The 16891-nt window shown below is 42.9% G+C and overlaps 1 protein-coding gene across 3 annotated transcripts; it reads left to right on the top strand.

The window, feature by feature from the left end:
- Positions 1–758: 758 nt before the first annotated feature.
- On the top strand, positions 759–12552 carry anln2 (anillin, actin binding protein 2). 3 transcript variants are annotated; one of them, XM_068314138.1, is made up of 23 exons: positions 759–889; positions 1415–1514; positions 1636–1803; positions 2119–2208; positions 3011–3195; positions 3409–3495; positions 4522–4606; positions 6388–6698; positions 6818–6912; positions 7076–7205; positions 7375–7510; positions 7596–7781; positions 7876–8002; positions 8255–8303; positions 8712–8765; positions 8845–8877; positions 9288–9309; positions 9512–9621; positions 9858–9911; positions 10443–10529; positions 10759–10866; positions 10953–11107; positions 11649–12552. In XM_068314138.1, exons 2-23 carry the CDS (start codon positions 1421–1423, stop codon positions 11815–11817), a joined length of 2535 nt encoding a protein of 844 aa, XP_068170239.1. In that variant the 5' UTR covers positions 759–889; positions 1415–1420; the 3' UTR covers positions 11818–12552. The 3 variants fall into 3 exon arrangements, with proteins under 3 accessions (XP_068170239.1, XP_068170238.1, XP_068170241.1); XM_068314137.1 differs by having other exon boundaries at positions 856–889; positions 1415–1803; XM_068314140.1 differs by lacking the exon at positions 2119–2208 and having other exon boundaries at positions 856–889; positions 1415–1803.
- The last annotated feature ends 4339 nt before the right edge of the window (positions 12553–16891 follow it).

Raw genomic sequence — 16891 nt, 5'->3', positions numbered from 1 at the left:
CGCACCGGATTGTAAGGCGCACCATGGGTTTATGAGAAAATTTTAGATTTTTAGGTGCGCCTTATGGTGCGGAAAATACGGCAATCATCAAACGAGAAACAACAGTTTCAGGCACAAAAAAAAGCGATGATGACCTTCACATTTGGAAAAGTACCATATAGAATTCATTGCTGCGACCATTATGAAAGTAGGGCAGGGTAATATTTTGAATTCAGGGGTGTCACGGGATGTTGCAGTCTGACTGCCTTGTTTAGAATGATTCTGCCATTGAAGACATCCTTAAACCTCATATAAACTGGAGTTTGAATAATGCTTCACTCTATGTCAAAACCTGGATCGTTACCTCCACTATTAGAGATTGAAGCTCATTCTACTGTCATTTGAAAGAAATTATCATTCTGTAAGATTTTGACCATGGCTTTGTTCGTTCATCCAAACCCACCATTCATGTATTAAAGAAACATTACATATATGGCATAACATCTTATTAGATATGACCAAAGTTTCACAACCCCAAAGGTTGTGAAACTTTTTTTTTTGCCCTGCAACATTTCCCATTCCAGGTGACATCTTCATTTGCGTGCTGGAACTGTCTGGTACGGTAAATGGCCTTATTTTTAGCTCCAACGCGGACACTGACGTGGAATCAGAGTAGAGGATTCTCCGGTCCACTGAACGCTAAACAGCTGTAGAAAGTGATCTGGTCCCAGATCAGCTCTACGGTGTGCTTATCTGACTCCAGTTTCCTGTTCCGGTGACGTCAGAGGACCCGCTGAAATTCAAAGTTGGAGGAGCCTGGAGACGTAATAGAACATAGTTGGCCCTTTTACTCGGTCAGTTACAGGCTGGAGCTGTTTCAGAGACTTCCCCGGTAGTGATATCTCTTCAGGTGAGAAAACATCGACATTGTTTGCATACATTTAACGTTGTTTCTCTGTTAACGCGTTTGAATTTACCTGCTAAACCTGTTCCAATGCTAGGCTAGGTGGTTTTAGCTAGCCTGAGGTGACCGTTAGCTCGAAAGTCCCCGAAGTTGTGTCGACCTGACCGGGTGAACGTCCAGTCCGGTGTCCCCGGGTGAACGGTGTTCATGTTTATTAGTCAACATAAAAAGACGGCGTGTGTTTACGAACTGACTTCAGTGGTAAACTAGCATCTACGTCTGACTGCCATACTGTCAGGAGTGGTGATGGGATGTCAGGTTTGTGGTAAATGATGCTAAAGTGGATAAAGCCGGTCTAAAAGCGAGCTTGTAACTGCGTTAGGATATACAGTACAGTGTATTATTTAATATTCAAATGACGATGGTTTTATTTTTTGTTCATTCCAACTCTGCTGTGCTCAAATCGCGCTGTTGAATAAAAGATCATTTGTCTGAAAATACACCCAGAAAGTCTATTCCGTGTGTTTGCAGCTCAGTATGGAGACAGACGAGGAAAATAATGGTAAAATCAGCTTAAAGAGGCAAAGAGCACCTCTGTCAGATTCTGAAGACAATCTCCCTTCATCATCAGGTTTGTATGAGAGAGAATTTAAAGACCCATAAAAATCTCTTTATAATTCTAGTATGTGCACATTTTCTAGCCAGTCTGTGGTGTTTTGTACTGTTGCGTACTTTTATGTCTGATATCCCAGAGGTGAATGATGGCCAGAAGCGGCGGCGTCTGGAGGCATCAGGTCGAGAAAACCGAAGTCCTAAACCATCCTCCTCTGCTCGCCTGGCTGAGCTGGAGGCAAAGCCGGACACACCGATTGTTCCCTCAGTCCGCTCCCGAGTCCAGCAGCTGAGTCAGAGACGAGACGGTAATCCTACCTCTAGTGCAGAAACAGACATGCTCCCACTAAGGGTCATGTAGACACATCTCTAGAAGATGATTCACAAACTACAGGCACAACATGTAGCAGTGAGGAGGCAGCCACCCTTCTATACTCTAGTGTATATGTTAACATAATAGTACAACAGTATTGCATTTAATTTTGACAGTTTTTGTGACTGAATATGTTAACAGTCAAACTGGATTATCCACATGAGAGACGATAACTGCTGTTCAGGTGTTTCTATAGTATATGTGGTAGCTAAACACTGCAATTTGTGACAGAAGGTTTTTGTTGGTTCAGGAGTTCCTCTGGCCCAGAGGTGCATGTCTGATCCTGGAGCTGACAGCCCACCAGTCTTCCACAACAAGGGTTGTAAACAGCATCTCCTTGGTGAGGAACACATGAACACATACAGTAAAAAAATAAAGAAATAACAAGGATCCATTTTAGGCAGGAATCTTCTTAATAAAAAACATGGGAAAATGATTGCTTTTTGCAAAATTGTCTTCAATACACTGGAGGGCAACAAAGAATTATACAAATTCCAATCATCAGTGAAATCATAGGGAAATTAGCATAATAACCTGAAATGGACTTGAGCTGATTATAAAGGCAACAGCGAGTGCAGAGAGACAGAATATGTTTAATGTGATTGAGGTATGACTTCATGACTTCAGTACTGTGACTGATATAAAGTCACTTTTAAAGAAGGTTAGATGACCCAGATTTTTTTGTACACTAAGCAGAAATGTACTGTATGTTTTTAAAAATACATTTACTAAAATGAAGCTGTTACGTACAGTTTCTATCCTGAAAATTGAAAAGAACATATAGATACCAGTTGTGATGTTACATTGGTTAGCTGAATTTACTAAATTGGTATTCTGTCACACCCAAAAATGGAAATGAATATTTTATTATTTTAGTATTTCATACTCAAATTAGTGTTGGATCTGCCAAACCCCCACCAGGTATATTTGAACAACAGGAATTCAGTCAATAAAGATCATTCAGTTTCGCGTCACATGGCTGGCTGTATTACAAAAGAATATGTTAATTCAAGGTGGATTTTAGTATCAGCAAATGTTCAATATTAAACACTTTTCAATGGCGGAGAGAAAACATCAAGAGTTTGCTTCCTTTATTTAATTTTTGTTTTAAAAGTCAACGATATAAATGTTTTATTCTCCAGGTGAGGGAGAATTTCATCAGCGCCTGGAGCGATTTAAGGCTCCAGTCTTCCAAACTAGCCCCGCCTCCACCCCAAGCCCCACCAGCACCTGCCCTCAAATCTGCTCCAACTTTGTGTCTGACATTCAGCAGAAACTCCAGTGTGTGACGACACCGAGCTCCCAGCAAGCTTCCCGCATGCGCGAGGTTCGTTCATCGATTTTAAGTCACTTATGAGGCGCTGCAGTGTGATGTTTGCAAAGGGACCGCAATTTAAATGAAAATGTTAAGAGTAAAGCTATGTGTAGTGGACGTAAGAACGACTGAACTGATTCTTTTGTGCTGCTTGTATTTAAACAATGCATATTTAAGCAGTGCGTAGCTGCTGCTGGAGTTTTTCTCTAATGTTTTTCTGATCAGGAGCGGAAGCAGGAGTTGAGGCAGTTGCAGCCGATCAGTCAGAATGCTTGGCTGAAACGGAGCAGCTCCGATCCCATGCTGAATCAGGTGGGTTTGTGATATTGGGCCTTTTAAGCGTTGAAGCAGTTCTTTCAGTAATTCCTTTTCTGTCGTACTGAAGTAGACGCTGTTTATTTGGCCAGAACTCAAAGATGTTCTTTGCTGCAGAAGTGGGTGATAGGTATATTTTGTTCTTGATTAATGTGAAGAGATCTACAGATGAGTGCCCTCTTGCCTGTCGTGTTACGCGTCCATCAGTAACAGACTCTACAGGTCAATTGCAGCTCATATTTTGCCTAATTCTGAAGTTTCCCCAGCTTGTGAGATTTTTACAGACTTTTTTACTAAATTCTGTAAACCTTGTCAGGGAAGGACGCTTCCTGGCCCTTCATCTCCCTCCTGGGTTCCTAGATCTAGAAGGAGAGTTCATTGGCCTCCCATCCAGCCCTGGGATGTGAGTCTGTGACCAAAAACCCTTTCCTCTCTGGCCACTCATGCTGTGACCCGGGGACAAAACCACAAAAGAATGAACAATATTGCTGGGGGAGGTGATAACAGTTGGACAACACAAAATAGGCACTTATCAACCCACAAGCAAACTGCTCCTGTTGATGGGGTTTTTATGAATGTGATTTTGTCTTGTAAGGGTAGGAAGATCACCTCTGGAGGTCACTGTTTCACTTAAGTGTGGTGTGTTTGTGGGGAGCAGGAGGTTTCTAATAGGGTCATGATGAGATGATGCACTGCTTCACAGATGAACTTCAGAGACTCTTTGCTTCAAACCTTTATGATATTTATAATAATTAATGCACGGTACATGGCGTCACTTTGAAGGGTTCTGTGGATGTTCTCTGAAGAGTCACGCTCCACATTCTCACTTAGTTCTTCATTCCCACTGTTCAAAAATGGCTGGTTTGTGATTTTTGACTCCTATGCTGTGAAGATTTGGTTTAATCTTGACAGTTTGTGTTTTCTTTGTTATTCTGTTACATCGTTAAACATCAAATACAGTTATGTTCTTTACTTCTTCCTATTTATTTATGGCCTTTGTTCTGATATTTTTGCATGCACCAGGCTGATGGTGATGCTGAGATGAAAGATGGCAGCATCACTGAAGTTCTTAAATCAGGTGCAGAGAAACAATCTTCAGATGTGAGAGGTAAGACTAGACATCAACAGACATTTAGTCTTTAACTGGCTGCAGAAATAGACGTGAGAATGTCAAATAGAACTGCAAAGCCAATGTGTATTTAATTGTATGATTTTTTTTTTTTTTAACTAGTTCTCTAACAAGCAGCTGTGAATGATCCTTATTATGTCACTAGAATTGTCGTTGCTTACTCGCCCTGCTCTCTGCTGTGTGGGATTTAGGATTCATGTGTCTCCAATGGTTCTTTTCACATTGATTAATAATGAATAATCGATGATAAATATTTTGGAAATGTCTGTTATTCTGAGCTCGTTGTCTTATGCCAAAGATGTTGCCTTCAGTATCTTGTTGATCGAGATGAGTTCCTTCTTCAAAGTCTATCAGATGTGATGCTCAGCTTTCTAAATGTTAAGATGTGAGACGTTTTCAGCAGGTGAAAGGACGCCCTGTGACTCTAAACCCCCGGATGCGTCTGTAGAGATCGATAACTCGAATGAAGGGAGGCTGCAAACGGAACGGAAGGAACAAATTTGTCATCAAGGTGAAGAAATCAGGGAAGAGAAGAAGCACAAGGCTTCAGTGGGAGATGAACAAAAACAGCTTCCGTCACAACCCCAGACTGTACTGATGTTGTCCTTTAGTGAGGACCGGAGTTTCTCCAGAGAACCTTACAGTGAGGATCAGAATGTGTCAGGGTTGCCGACAGGTGATGAGAAGAGCTTTCTAGAATCAACTCGTCAAGAGGAATCAAACATGAAAGAAACGGTTTCTATTTCCAAAGGAGCTGAACGAGGCAGCTCTGAAGTCTTTTCTTTTGAAGAAATGGATCATTCTCAAAGTATTTCATGCTGCGAGGAAGAAATTGAACCTTCAACGGATGAGGAGCTAAGATTGTGGAGATATCCTCAAGATCAGGGTTGCAAAGAAGAAGAGTCTGTTTTAGGGGAAGAACAGGAGGAAGATGTGTGTTTATCCACAGTAGATGGAAGGGAAGGTGTTGGAGGTGGTTGTGAAGCCTCTGACATGCAGGATGGTCAATGTGATGTGGGTAAAGTCTCTGATGAGATGCAAGGACGGGAACCTAGACCTGAGGATGATGGTGTTGAGTCAGAAAGCTCCACAGATGTCTTTGTGAAAGACCGGTCCACTGCAAATAAACCCCAAGCGTGTCTCGATTCATCTAGACCTATAGAGTGTGTAGAAACTATACAAGAAGAACAGAACGTCTCGGGCGGATGTCTTCACAAGGATGATGAACACCAACAGTTAAGTGAGATCCTTAATATTAAAGAAGAAATGGAGCTAGACTCAGATGAAGAGGGGACAGTAAACACAACGGGGGCTCCTCCTCCTGCAGAGGTTAGAACAAACTCTAAGTCAGAGGTTCGTGTTGAGTTATCAGACGTTGAGGGAAATGTTGGAGCTCAGTGTTGGACAGAGAAACTGGAGCGTGACGGCGTAGAGGAAGGTCGGCGTGTTGCTCATGGACCGACTGATGGAGGAGAAAGCTCCAAGAAAGTCTCTTTCATCCTGGAGCCTGAGCTAATCAATGGCTCCGTTCGATCAGAGATCAATACCTCCACCGGGTCCGGGGCAGAGACAGACACGACAGGTGAGAAGAACGCTTGGAGGATGTCGGTGTGAGCACCCGGGCTGCCTGAACACTGGTCAACTACGTACGCTGGGTTTACACTGGTGACATCACAGGGTGACTCGTGGACGCAGATGTTTGTGTGTTTGTTCTCCTCGTCTGTTGGTTCATAAATGATTTGAAATATTTTTGCCAACAGATCACAATGACACCAACACCGCCGACATAATCGACCAGATGTTCGAGGAGGTGCTGGAGTACGCTGAGAGGGGAGGGGAAGAGAGGCTGGACAACGATGAAGACATCGAGGGCCACGACAGCGGCATCTGTGCGTGTTCTGGAGACAAAGACAAGATGGAAACCGAGTCCGAAAAGGAGAAAAGTGAAGAAGAAGAAGGAAACGAGGCCAAAGAAGATGATGGGAGCGATGGAGACGAGCTGCTGACCTTTCCTTCTGGTGGCATCCTCTCTCCTCTCAGCAAGTCAGTGGAGGCCGTGGTCACCCCCCTGGTAAGACCGGCTCACCAGACCGACTTCACCTGAGGCGGTCCTACTGGACTGACCTCTAGATGAACAGCTAATGACTAGAAAATAGGAATATCACATGAATGTTTCTTTCACACCATCAGCGACTGGCAGTGAGTCAGGAGTCCAACCCTCCATCGCTGCTCCTGACGCCAGAGGAGACCCCCACCCCTCCTGCTGAGTCTGCTCCTCTATACAGGTAATCAAACACATCATTTACTGAAGTCATGATAATGCTTTCAGAGACTCGGGTCAAGTACTTCACCAGCAGACCGAGAGGCTTTTCATTTTCATAGTGTTCTCGTTTGAATAAGACAGCGTGGGGGTGTTAACCTACTTAAAATTTCCTCTGTTGTCGTCAGCGTGGATTCCTACCGCACACAGAGACTGAGTAAGCAGACCCTCGTCCAGAATGTTACCCCGGCTGTTCAGAGAGGAGCTCCGCAGAAGATTCAGCCTCAGTCCTCCATCAACATCAAGGAGAGAATCACAGTGAGTCGCCCTTCGCTCTGAGGCGTATCCATTCACCGAAGCTGTAAGGGAACTAGTTTCTCAAAAGATCTGATGTCCAACCTTTAAACCAGTCAACTGTGGATGTAACCTGTTTTGACTGATTTGAATGGAGCACAACTGTTGCATCACCTGACATGTGTTTGTCCAGGCTCTCAGTGAGGAAGCAGGGAAGCTGCAGACTGTGATCAACCAGACGCTGCAGGCTCTGAGCTGCTGTACCGACGAGGAGCATGGGAGAGGCTCGCAGGAGGAGGCTGAAGCAGAGAAGCTGCTGCTGGTCTCCTGTACGCGCACCAAGTCCTGGAAACAAAAGATGAATTAATACTGCTGGTGTTTCCCTTGGTCCTGATATTTGTTTGTCTGCTGCAGGTGAGAAACGCTCTGCGCTGCTGGCTGAGGTCACCAGACTGAGGGAGGAAAGGAAGTCTGAGTCTGGAGAGGCAGGGGGGGCCTACGTTTCCCAGCAGCCCTGCAGAGGTACCGTCAGCATCTCACACATCCAGCTGCCTCTGAAAGTGGAATTTGTCTGCTCCTCGCATAGCAAGACAGGCTCAGGTATTTTCAATTTTAAAAATATAGTGTTTCAAAAACACACGCAATGAAAAGACTTGAAATGAAATTGAAAGCTTCGCTGTGTTTGTCCGTTTAGGTCGGCCTACTCACTACTTCTTCATCCTGATCCGTTACGGGCCGTGTAACATCGTGGCCACGCCGCTGGCCACCGCTGCTGATGCTCAGAACGGAGACACCATCTCCTTCCCCACGTCTGTCACGCTGTAAGCTGCAGTTTACCAGATGCATTGTGGGTCCTTCAGTGGACTCATCTGATGCTCGTCTTCTAGCACATATTTGCTCCATTTACCTTTTTCTCCTTTGCTGAATTATTTTTTATGACCATCCATCAGTGGATAAAACCTATTTTTCTTCTGTCACATTTAGGTTTTGTTATTAATGATCATTAATGACTAGTTTCACGTGGGGTCCAGTTACATACCTTTGATTTTTCATACACTTTATCTCGTTGGCAGGAAGGATATTCGCTCATCCTTTGAAATTGATGTGGAAGTCTACAGCCTGGTGAGACCAAACATTTGACATTTTTTGGTGCTTTCATCTTTTTTGTCATGTATTAGTTAAGATTAAGTTAGAAAAATTAAGTGTTTTACATCTGTGTTCAGAGTTATTCGTTCACAGGCTCTCTGTTCTTTGAATGTTCTGCACTAACACTAAGGGAACATTGGGCCTCAGGCCTTACTTACACATTGGTGTGGATCTGTACGCTTGTTCCTGTCAAACGGGGCACATAGAGTTCTTCTTGTCGATGTGTCGGTCTCACACTTTGTTTTATTTGCTTGTCATTAACATTTTGAAAGCTAAATCTGAAATCTATCCGACCTGTAAATTGTTTCCTACATTATCAGTTACAGAAAAATGTTTAATACTGTTTGATCTGATGTAGAGTTGGGCTTTCTTTGTGCCTCCTAGTCCCACTCCTCAGGGGGGAACTGCAGCTTGGACAGGCCCACGACCAAGTCACGGGTGAGTTCTAGGTTTATAAGGAGCGTTGTGAGTATTCATCAATGTGTTTAGTTCATTTCTGCTGTATTTCCTCATTCAGGTCACACCTAGAAAGCTCCTCAACACCATCACAGTAAGTATCCAATGTGTGTCTCATGTTTCCACCTCCAGGGTCTCTGTAGGGCCTTAAAAAGACTCAGATTCAACAGCTTTAAGCCTGAGTTTTATCTTTATTTGTGGTTTTGGTTATACAACCTGACAGTAGACACGCACCAGGTGGAGTGTCGCAATGTCTGTGTGTGAGCTAACATCTCCCCCAGTGAAGAACTAATGTGTTAAACCTGACGTGTTTGGAGCGTCGCTAAAGAAACATGCGTTTAGTTTCTAAGTTATTCTGGGACTCCAGTCGTCCTTGTGTCCGCTGCTCATTTTGACAGTCAGAAGTTAAAAAGTCAAGACTTGAACCTGATGAAACCAGCAGGTCCTGTCAGATCCGTTGATGTGACCTCAGTCACCTAAATGTTCTGTTTTTGTTTTCTTCAGAGATCCGGTCACAGCCTGACGCGTAAGTCCACCTTTATACTAATGACATTTATTACCGACGCTTCATTTTATTCAGTGTTTGTCTGATCGGCACATGTAGATGAGAAGCTCATGAACCAGTTCAGTTCTGATTTGTACAGATTAAATCTGGTTGCCGCCCCCCCCCCAGGCTGGTACCAACATGTTGGTGACTCGTCATTGTGAGTTTTCATTCTGTCCACCAGCTGCTGGCCTTCCTGCTCTCAGCACTCGTCGCTCCAGTAACTTCTGTCTGGTGGGCTCCCATAAGATCACTTTGGCCTCGCTGGGACTCGGCAGGTTCCCTCTGGACAAGGTAAGGACCTACCGTGGGGGGGGGGGTCTCTGTTGATCACATGATCAGGAATTCAAGCCTCGCTCAATTTACCTTCACCACTGATCTGCAGAAACCACCCCACAGTTCTTTGCGGGTTTTTTTGTTATTATTCATTTGAATGTTCTCCACCTGGGTGGGCTCACTGGTGATGTAATGTGTCTGCCCCTCCCTGTCTGTCGCCCTTCCCCTTCTCTGTTTTTACCACTTCCACATAGATGAAGCTTGAAGGCAAAATCAGGAGACTGCTGGGAGATGAATTTCAGGAAAAGGTTTCTCTACTTTCACATCACTGTCACCTTTCACTTGACCTCTGACCTGTCCTTCAGCCTAACCTCTGTTGTGTGTGTGCGTGTGTGTGTGTGTGTGTGTGTGTGTGCTGAACAAATTCCACTAACATGTCTAAACTAGTGGAGTACGCTAGTTATGAAATGCCATCGTGCTACAGGGAATAATAAAACCTGTGAGATGTCTAAAGTCATTTTCTGTTATTCACATGACTTTTCTTTGTTGCATTGTGTCAGTTTATTTAAAATGATGATGTAATGTTACTGGGTGGGAAATGGCAGCATGGAAGGGAACTACTTTCTGTTTTCTGTGTGTGTCGACCGTCTGAATAGACAGAAAAAAAAGCCCCGTCTGGTGACATCAGGCGACAGTTTGACAAGCTGACATTCAGGCAGCTCTTCTTTCCAGAAATAGATAAAGCATGCTGGGATGAAATTCTTTGTCTCCTGCTTTGTTTCTTGTGTCTTCCACATCAGACCAGTTTAACTTTGTCCCCCTCGTCCTCTGGACTACAGGTGCCTTTTCTGTCTCCTCTAGAGGGCAACATCTACCTGCGACTGGACAGTCAGAGTCACTCTAATGTCCAGCACCAAGGCTTCCTGGTCAGTGATGTCATCGATCTATCAAGTGCATCATCACACTGACTTTAGACACTACAATCCATCAAGGACGTTAGAAATCAAAAGTTATTATGTTGGAATGTTGCTCTTGTTTTTGCTGAATTTTGTATTTTCCAGATTTTCAAACAAAATGTTTACACTCAATGCATGTGAATTCTAAACTGCGATTTTGACATCTTCCCCTGCCCCTGATCTGTGGTTCTCTTCTCAGACGGTGTTTGAGCTGATTAGTGGATTTGGGGTGTGGCATCGGCGATACTTTGTCCTGGACGGATGCGTGATGTTCTACTGGAACCATCCCAACGACAGGGAAACTAAGGTGAGGACAGCAGCAGCAGACCTGCAGACGCCCTCAGTGCATGACTCCACGTCGATGTAACTGAGCTTCCTGCTGTGAACTCCCAGAAAGCAGAGGGCAGCGTTTGTCTGTCCAGCTCCACCAGTCGTTGTGTCCGACCAGTGAAGAGGGACTTGTGTGCTCGACCTTTCACCTTCGAGCTGGTGAGCAACAGCCCTCAGCAGCAGCAGCAGCAAGATGACACCCAGGACGCGTCGGCCAAGTAAGACTGCACAGGAACTCACACCCCCCCGTGCTCTTTGAAGTTAGAGAAGCGTGATAAGTGTTTTATCCCCCGCCATGATCGGAGTGAGGCGGGGATCCGGGAATGGGTTCCATCTGTTCGTCACTCGTGTTTTTTTCCCACCTTGTACCACCGTTCACAGCAAACAAAGGAGGGCGATGCAGGAGGAAGGGTTTGTTTTGTCAGTATTGTGGGATGCCTGCATAAATAGAGCTTATAAGGCTGAAGCAATTTGCTCTTAAGCTAACTAGTGATGTCATAGAGGGTGTTTTGTTTTTTGCTTTTGGTGGGAAACTCCTGTGACATCTGGGCCGTGTCTAGAAATTTATTTTGAACCAGTATAATTGCTTCATAAACTCCCTGCTGCGTTCTGTGGTGAAGTCATCCTAATCTGCAATAAGTAGGAAAGTTATTTGTCTCCACGGATTTTGCAGCAATGTTATTACATATTCCCACATGACCGTTCTTCCACTGCTGCTGTGGTCAAAGTGCTTCACTGACGGTTGTTGCTTTTGTTCAGGTGTTGGTTTTCGGCCGACACCAAACAGGACAGACTGGACTGGATGGAGAAACTCAACCAGGCTCTGCTGGACTTCCACACCTGGAACCGATCTCCAGCGACCCAAACGGAAAGCCAACAGTCGAACCCGTCGTCCAGCAGTGGTAACCTGAGGGAGAGCATACTGTAGCCAGGCTGACATCAGGGTTTGGATCGTCGTCTCAGAGCTGGCAGAGATCGGTTTCTCTAAACGGTCGGCTTCCTTTAAATCAAGCATTAGGAACACTAACAGCAGGGTTGTGCTGGTTCATCTTTAGGAGATAACTATTTGATTTTCATGCTATTGTTTATTCGTTTTAATCTGAATTCCATCATCATTGTTGGGTTTTTTTATTTTATTTGTTACTTTCTTTTTTGAGTACTTTTAGTTTTTCTCTAGTCGTTTTGTGGAAATGAGATTTTATTTCAACTCGTTTTTCTGTGTTGATCAGCTGCTTCAGCCTGTGTCGGCAGTGTTTGTTCTCTTTCAGTTGTAGAGGTGAAATTCTTCCTTCCAGCTTATATGTCTGAAATAATTTCCACACATTTTGTTTCATATCATTGTTTTTTTTTTCCATGTTTGAACTGGAAGGATGACTACATTTTTATCAAACACTAAAACATTGAAGGAGAGGGATTTTTTTTTTTTGTTTCTTGAAGAAAGATTTCTTCAACTTAAACACTAACAGAGAATGTATTTGTACATAAAAGTACAAGATGTGAAGTGAATTACACCTACCAAGGTCTGTGTTGCCCTGTTTCCATGTATTTCCACCTATCACTCTGTCACTTTATGAATGTAATTCATGTCTTTCTGTACACTTAAACTGAAGGCAACAATGAAATAAACTGATTGAAATGAATACAAAAAATGTTCGTAATGTATTTACATCTGGTGCAACGTTTTGGAATCAAAGGCTAACATGTCTAGTTAATAATTACTCAACATGAATATTTAGCTCTTTAATATTTAAATACTTTTGATATAAAACCTGTTAATGGCAGTGCGTGCTTCCATTAAAATAGATGCGGATTTAAGGGATCCAATCCGTCCCATCCTCCACAGACGTTTACATTGGTGGAACCATACGTCTGAAAGAATCTGACAGGAAGCCAGCTCAGGTCAGGAATGTCATGCAGGAAGTGGTCTAGAATTAGACTTCCTGTCCGTCCCGTAGCTCCTCTGGGTGGAGACACTGCGGGGTGTTATGGAGCTCAAGGTGATGATTATAATGACAAGGAGCACTTGGTTCTACATTCAAAACATACATTCTACCCTGGGTGATGGCTGGGGGCCGGGGCGGTGAACTACACGTCAGTGTGGACGATAGTCGCTGGAACAGTTTTGATCAAGATTTTGTGGACTGTTGTCAACCATCAGTGAACAAATTTAATATGCAACCCCTTTCAAAGTGGTTTAGAAACAATGGATGAAGATGAGTTTGAGATAAAAACAACCACAAAATATGGCTAGTTTAGACTGAATAAAAAAACGAATCATGATGATATATAATACATTATATTATCAAATAGAAATAAAAATACACTAGTTCTGACTGATTTGAAATGTTTTTATAAATTAACGAATGTAAATATCAAACCTAACAGATAATTCAATTCTAACAGTTTAAACATTTCATCTCCTCTCAGATCCTTCTGGAAGTTGTTTCAGAAGTTCAGAGCATCATACCAGAAACAGAGGAACCCGAGTTTCAGCCATATCTCATTGTATCCTAATCCAGAAGCTCGTCTGGGGTCTAGTCTGGTGCGGGTACGCCTGGGAAACGAGAGAAATTCAAAATTCAATTCAAAAGGTAACACGCACAAGAAATTTGGATGTATTTTGATCTCCCTTTAGTCTCAACACTCATGAAGAAGAACTTAAAAACTAGAGACTATACGAGTCTTCATCAGTATGCTGGACCAGGTCTTTAACAGGCTGACAGTAAATGCAGAGGGAGTGACAGAACAACCCATCTGTCAGCGGGGTTTGATTGAGGAGTAGCACCTCTCTGGCCTTGTTGTCCCTAGAAATGTGGCCCCACCCTGGCAGGAATACATTCAGGACAACATCCTGGCATTTCCACATCTGCTCCAGTCCTCTGTGGCTCTGGAGGAAACTGTTCCTCTGTGACAAAGATAGAGGAGCTGATGGTGAAGGACAAAGAGGTGTCCAGAATGAACGAACAATTATGATCAACAGAAAAGAGGGGAGAGTCTAAAGATGATTGCAAGTGTGGGATTGTGGGAAGACTTTTCTTCAGCCTTTATTATGTAATATTTCATTTGATCATTTCTCATTTTAAATGTTCACTATTTTATTATAAGAACAGGTGAAATGAATGACGTGAAAGATGTCACTCTCAGCCAAACACTCATCACCAAGTGAAGTCCTCTTCTGCATTTTAGCCTCCTTCAGCTCATTGTTTTTATTGTCTTGATCCATTCTCTCTGCTCCTCCAACTGCAGGCATCTGTTTCCAGCTCCACTGGGAGCTACCTGGCCAAGTATCAGACAAAATTAACACTTAGCTGGCAAACTTTGTGGAGCTTTTAGCCACGAAAGAGCCAAACCTCTCCACGGCATGAATAGAGAACAACAGAAAGCCAAAGATGGATTTCATTATTCACTTAAATTCTTCATGTGCACAGAAACAAAACTAAATAGAGGCTGCTGTTCTTTATTTGCAGGATGCGTGCAACAATGAGTTCCCCTTATCTGTTTACAAGGTGGTGATATATCGGGGTCAGGTTCAAAACTTGTTCCCACACCCCCCACATGGTAAAGATGTTCGTTGTGATCAGTTCAGATGCACATTAAAGTGTTGTGACTGGAGAGACTGGAAGCTGTGGGAGTGGTTGGGACATCAAACTACTTTCCCGAATGTTAAACAGCACAAGCTTTCCCAGAGTCGGTTCTTTCACAACTATGCTCTTTGTTTAGATTCGATTTGCACCAACACACATATTTCAAAATCTCCAATGGATGATTGTCCCCATGTTGCCTTCAGACGGCGTGTTTGTGCTGGCTCCAGCCACGGGGCCACTTGGCATGGTTTGAGCTGTATTTTGAAGAGGTCCGGGAATCTTGGAGACACAAACAGGGTGGAGGGGTCAGAGGACTTCACAAACAAACGTTCCTCGGTGGTGGTAGCCAGTGCCGATGGAACAGCTGTCGAGGCTCACAGAGAGTCAGGGACGCTCTGTTACTGGGTCGAGGAAAACACACTGTTTTCAGCATCAACTATAGAGCAGCATCATTCACCTGCTTGCCTAAACAGGGTTTGGCCCTGAGGCCCCTATGACCCAGACCCCGAGATCAGATCACAGGGTGTTGTTAAACCTTTGTAACCAAGACAGTCTGTTACCTAGATCGCTGCCATCATCTTTACGAGACAATGCAGACGTGATGTGGTACTGTGTACCGACCACGGCCTGTTGTACAGTACATAGTATAATATATCTGTATATAGTTTGATTACATGTCAATCAACACTCAATTTTATATTCACACTTTTTAAAAACTTTGAGAATGAGACTGTCAATGTTATTTTAAAATTTGATGGTTTTGAAGGGTTGTGGCTGAAGTTGGTGTGTTTGTTTAGCGTTTCAGCTGGAAATGCCTGGGGGATATACAAGTTTCCATTGTAAATATTTGTATATAGTATTATATTATTTAATTTTTCATTTATATATTCATGTTAGAAACCTATAGCAACCTTTATCAAGTTCCAAAGCAGTTCGATGGGCATGTTTTTAGTTTTTGTATTTTTTTGCAATTAATACAATTTTTATTCATTACGAATTTGATTGTGTCTATTTTAGCCCAATATGTCAATGAAGTAGGTCATAGTGAAATAATAGGTATCTCTTCAAATAGATGAAGTTGTGCTGAAGAAAAAGATACCAAGTGTGGGCATGTTAAAAAAAATTTAATGGGTGTATAGAGACTCAAGGGCCTAAAGAAAACAGCTGTTAAATAAAATACGTGCAGTGTAACTGTGTGTGTGTGTGTGTGTGTGTGTGTGTGTGTGTGTGTGTGTGTGTGTGTGTGTGCGTGTGCGTGTGCGTGTGTATGTGCATGTGTGTGTGTGTCCTTCTCTATGTGGTTGCTATGTGAGAGACTTTCTCTCAGTTTTCAAACAGAGCTCAAACAGTTCAAGCCAGCCAGACTCAACTTCCCAGTTTGATCTAAAATGAATTGTTTTTTAAAGAGATGAAGAGAACCTTCAAACTTGGTTCTCATTAGATTTTCAGGTACAGTATCAGCCCTAATTCCATTTACAGCTTGACAAAAGTTTTATCAACAACGTCTGACTCATCAGTGAATAAAGTTTGCTTCTTCAGATAGAAATTTAGTTCCTTCCAGTGGTGGCTGGTCAGGGCCAGCAAAGCCTTCTCTGCTGGCTTGACATAACCAGAAATCATGCTAATATTTATGACAAAAGTTAATTATATTGTAATGAATTTTCCTTTAAAAAATATACAGTATTCAAATTTATCTACAGTAAGCCCTCGTTACTCACGGTTAATGTGCTCCAGGAACTAGACTCGAATAACGAATTCCGCGATATAGCGACAAACTCTTCATCTTATTATGTACGGTAATTTAAACGTTTATGAAGCCTCCCCATCTGTTATTTAACCACCTACTGTCTGTATTACCTTGTCCCGTACCCTAATCGACTGTTTAAAGCCCTTTAGCGTCTGACTGAAGTGCGCTGCGTTCACTCACTCCCGGATGCCGTCAGCCAATAGAAAATAATAGGATCACTCTTAAGAAGCTATAAATGCCTCAGTCCTGAACGCTACATTGGTGGCAGCAGTGGGGGCCACTTACAGTATTATGGGATGTATTTATGCAATTTTGACTTAGTAGAACATCGCTGTAGGCCTAAGTGTGAAATGCACGTCCCACCACTGATTCCTTTACGTCTTCTACTTTAATTTTCTTATCCTGTATATTATGGACATTTCCAACATTTATTTATAGGATTCTTTTTTCTTTTTTTTTGATTAGGGATTGTGAAGCCACCTTTAACCTTCTTTAAACCCAACTCAGACATGATTCATTGAGAACACTGAAGGATGGTTTTTAATATCACAGCGTGCTGGTAAATTTTGTTTCGAGCTAATGTTTGCTAATGTTGGATAACATTAGCAAACATTATTCCAGATGAGGAATAATGTTTGTATTTGACAGTAATTAGCCTCAAACAACTGTAC

Source organism: Antennarius striatus, chromosome 4 (genome assembly GCF_040054535.1).
Source record: "Antennarius striatus isolate MH-2024 chromosome 4, ASM4005453v1, whole genome shotgun sequence".
NCBI lineage: Eukaryota > Metazoa > Chordata > Actinopteri > Lophiiformes > Antennariidae > Antennarius > Antennarius striatus.
Note: the sequence above shows the minus strand (reverse complement) of the source record. Positions and strands in the feature narration are given on the sequence as shown.

What these genes read in the sequence shown, in the direction of transcription:
- anln2 (XM_068314137.1), top strand. Translation starts at nt 1,521, where the DNA reads ATGAGAGAGAATTTAAAGACCCATAAAAATCTCTTTATAATTCTAGTA. An exon ending in AAGCTTCCCGCATGCGCGAG is followed by an intron (nt 3,196 to 3,408) that starts GTTCGTTCATCG and finishes TTTTCTGATCAG; the next exon opens with GAGCGGAAGCAGGAGTTGAG. An exon ending in CCGATCCCATGCTGAATCAG is followed by an intron (nt 3,496 to 4,521) that starts GTGGGTTTGTGA and finishes TGCATGCACCAG; the next exon opens with GCTGATGGTGATGCTGAGAT.